Here is a 2,514-nt window from a genome sequence, read left to right on the forward strand (position 1 = left end):
GGTATAAGGTCCCTGTTTCACATTTGCCATTTTTACCCTCTCTCTCTCTCTCTCTCTCTCTCTCTCTCTCAAAAAAAAAAAAAAAAAAAAAAAAAAAAAAAAAAAAAAAACGAGAAGGTCCCTGTTTCACATTTGTCATTTTTACTCTCTCCCTCTCTCTCTCTTTCCCTCCCTCTACGTTCATTTTAAAACAAGGCAAAAGTAGTTTGTCTTTCATAAAAAAGAGAGAGGGCCCCTGTTTCAGATGGTTTATTCACCATGGAAACGTAACATTTTGAAAAAGAACAGAGAGGATCAATGATGCCTGTAATCATGCCTACATCAACACATATAATTTCATCATAAACTATAACCAAAAGTCAAATTCAATTTACGCTCACTAATTCTATTTAATGTATGTGATAAACTATGCCAAAACCCCTAATCTGACAATTTCAACACCTCTATCAAAAATAAAAATAAACAGTACAAAAGGATGAACTCACTTCACCTATGGCTCAAACTGGATAGGAAGAACCGCATTTCTCGATCCGCGGCTGTGGCTGAATGAGAAGAATCCTCGTCGGACTCTGCTACTATTACCTTCAATTGTGTTAACCTCACGAATCTGTGAATTCTGATTTAAGATCTCTTGAACTGATAAGTGTAGCTGTCGATCGGCTGAGGAATCCATAGAGAAAGATCTCCTGATGGGTTGGATGGAGAACTGATCATCTTTTCCCCTCACATCGATGCACTCATCTCCCATGCTCGAAACATGATGAAATTTTCTTGGTTTCTTTGGCAGAATTCTCTGTCCTAACTTATATGGGGATGGGTAGTGATGGGAACTAGTTACAACTTGCCCTGATATCTCCATTGAATTTCTCATCTCCTGTCTTATTGAGTTATGGTCTAAACCATCATCAGTCACTTCTATCACTACATTCTGGTCATTGCCTATACGATTATTGCTTAATTGACGAGGATCTTGATGTCGGTTCTGAGCTATGATCTGATTGGATGGAAAAACTCGGTTTGGGATCGAGACGTTCGATCTACAAAGAGGGCAATTGACATTGCTTTGGAGCCATGTATCAATGCAGTCTATGTGAAATGAATGGAGGCAATTGGGTAGGAGTCTTAGTCTTTCATCTTCATGGAACTCATTCAAACAAACTGCACATTCATGGCTGTTCTTCTCTTTGCCCTCTTCTTCACCTCCCTCACGCTTGTACTGAAAAATTGGGATCGCCCGAATCACGGACTCTTCGAGACCGCGGTTCTCGATCGCTGTAGCATAGACTATGAATGGCTCTTCGCGGCGTAGGTCTCGTGAGCTCGAAAACCGCCTTAGAATGTTGAATCGATGCCAATTCAAGCAGCACTTGATAGCAAAGATATAGTAGCATAAAAGGAGGAAAGCTGTGGTTATTATTCCAATTATAGCTATGGCTAAGATTGGGAAGCCTGTTGTCTGTGGAGAAGATCTTTGTTGATTTCTAAGAGGTGGAGGAGGGAAATAATAATGGTCATGGTTATGAATACTGTGTCTGTCTCTTGGATCCATATCTAATGAATTGGGTTATGTCTTATTAGAAAGAAAACCAACTAAAATAAATGAAGAAATCAATGAAAAAGGAATTAAAATATAGGAATTCAATCAAATTAACTACAGAGAAAGGGGTTGGAATAAGGGTAGGAGTTTCTTACTTGTGATACTGAATAGAAAGAACAAATCACAGGAAGAAAAAAAGAATGCAAAGAGGCAGTAAAAGCCCAAGATAAATGGAGAAACTGATTTGTAGGAAAGATTTTAAGGATGCAAATGTTTGGAAACAAGATTTAGAGGAGAGGTATAAAGAAAATGAGAGACATTAATTGGGTCTTCTTGGAACTTGAAAAGAAAGAGAACCCATATTAGATTAACAACGAATTTGGTAAGCAAGAGAAAACCTCTGAGAAACCAAGTGGAATAAATGAAGAAACGGGAAGGGAGACATTGAGGACTTGGAATTCAATGGAATTTGCAATTGGGAAGGTTAGTCAAGTTATAAGGAGAACGTGGAGGAGCGAGAAAACTATCGTGTTGAACCAGGTACAACTGCATCTCGCGATATGTTTATGATTTATCGTGATATTCAATTGCTATAGGGATATTTTAACAGGCAAGTGGGGAAAACATATGTTTTAGTACGAAGATTTATATTATTGGTCGTTGCAAGGTCAGCGGCTTAATAGCCATTGATTAAGGACACGTGGCATGTAGTCTGATGATCTGGCCCGTCTAAAATTAGATTTGATTACATAAGAATCTCTTGGTAGCCTACACACAGAAGGTTGGTAAACCGATTTTGTGTACTACACGTTGCTTCTTTTTGGTAAACCGATTTGGTCTACCAGCTCTATGATTGTCTCTTATGGATGATACATGATCTAAGCCGTTGATTAACACTAAGAGAAAACCATACCCATTTACAATATTTAATTATATAAAAAAGTCTATTTATTGGATGGTTAGGATTGATTTAGAAT

The 2,514-nt window shown here is 38.0% G+C and overlaps 1 protein-coding gene across 1 annotated transcript; it reads right to left on the bottom strand.

Annotated features, from left to right (window-relative positions):
- Nucleotides 1-310: 310 nt before the first annotated feature.
- On the bottom strand, nucleotides 311-2,094 carry LOC143857200 (RING-H2 finger protein ATL16-like). Its single transcript, XM_077367595.1, has one exon. It carries the CDS (start codon nucleotides 1,547-1,549, stop codon nucleotides 491-493), a length of 1,059 nt encoding a protein of 352 aa, XP_077223710.1. The 5' UTR covers nucleotides 1,550-2,094; the 3' UTR covers nucleotides 311-490.
- Nucleotides 2,095-2,514: the final 420 nt, after the last annotated feature.

Source organism: Tasmannia lanceolata, unplaced genomic scaffold (assembly GCF_043159265.1).
Source record: "Tasmannia lanceolata isolate RefF3 unplaced genomic scaffold, GAP_Taslan_0.1 ptg000024l, whole genome shotgun sequence".
In the NCBI taxonomy this organism is placed as follows: Eukaryota; Viridiplantae; Streptophyta; class Magnoliopsida; order Canellales; family Winteraceae; genus Tasmannia; species Tasmannia lanceolata.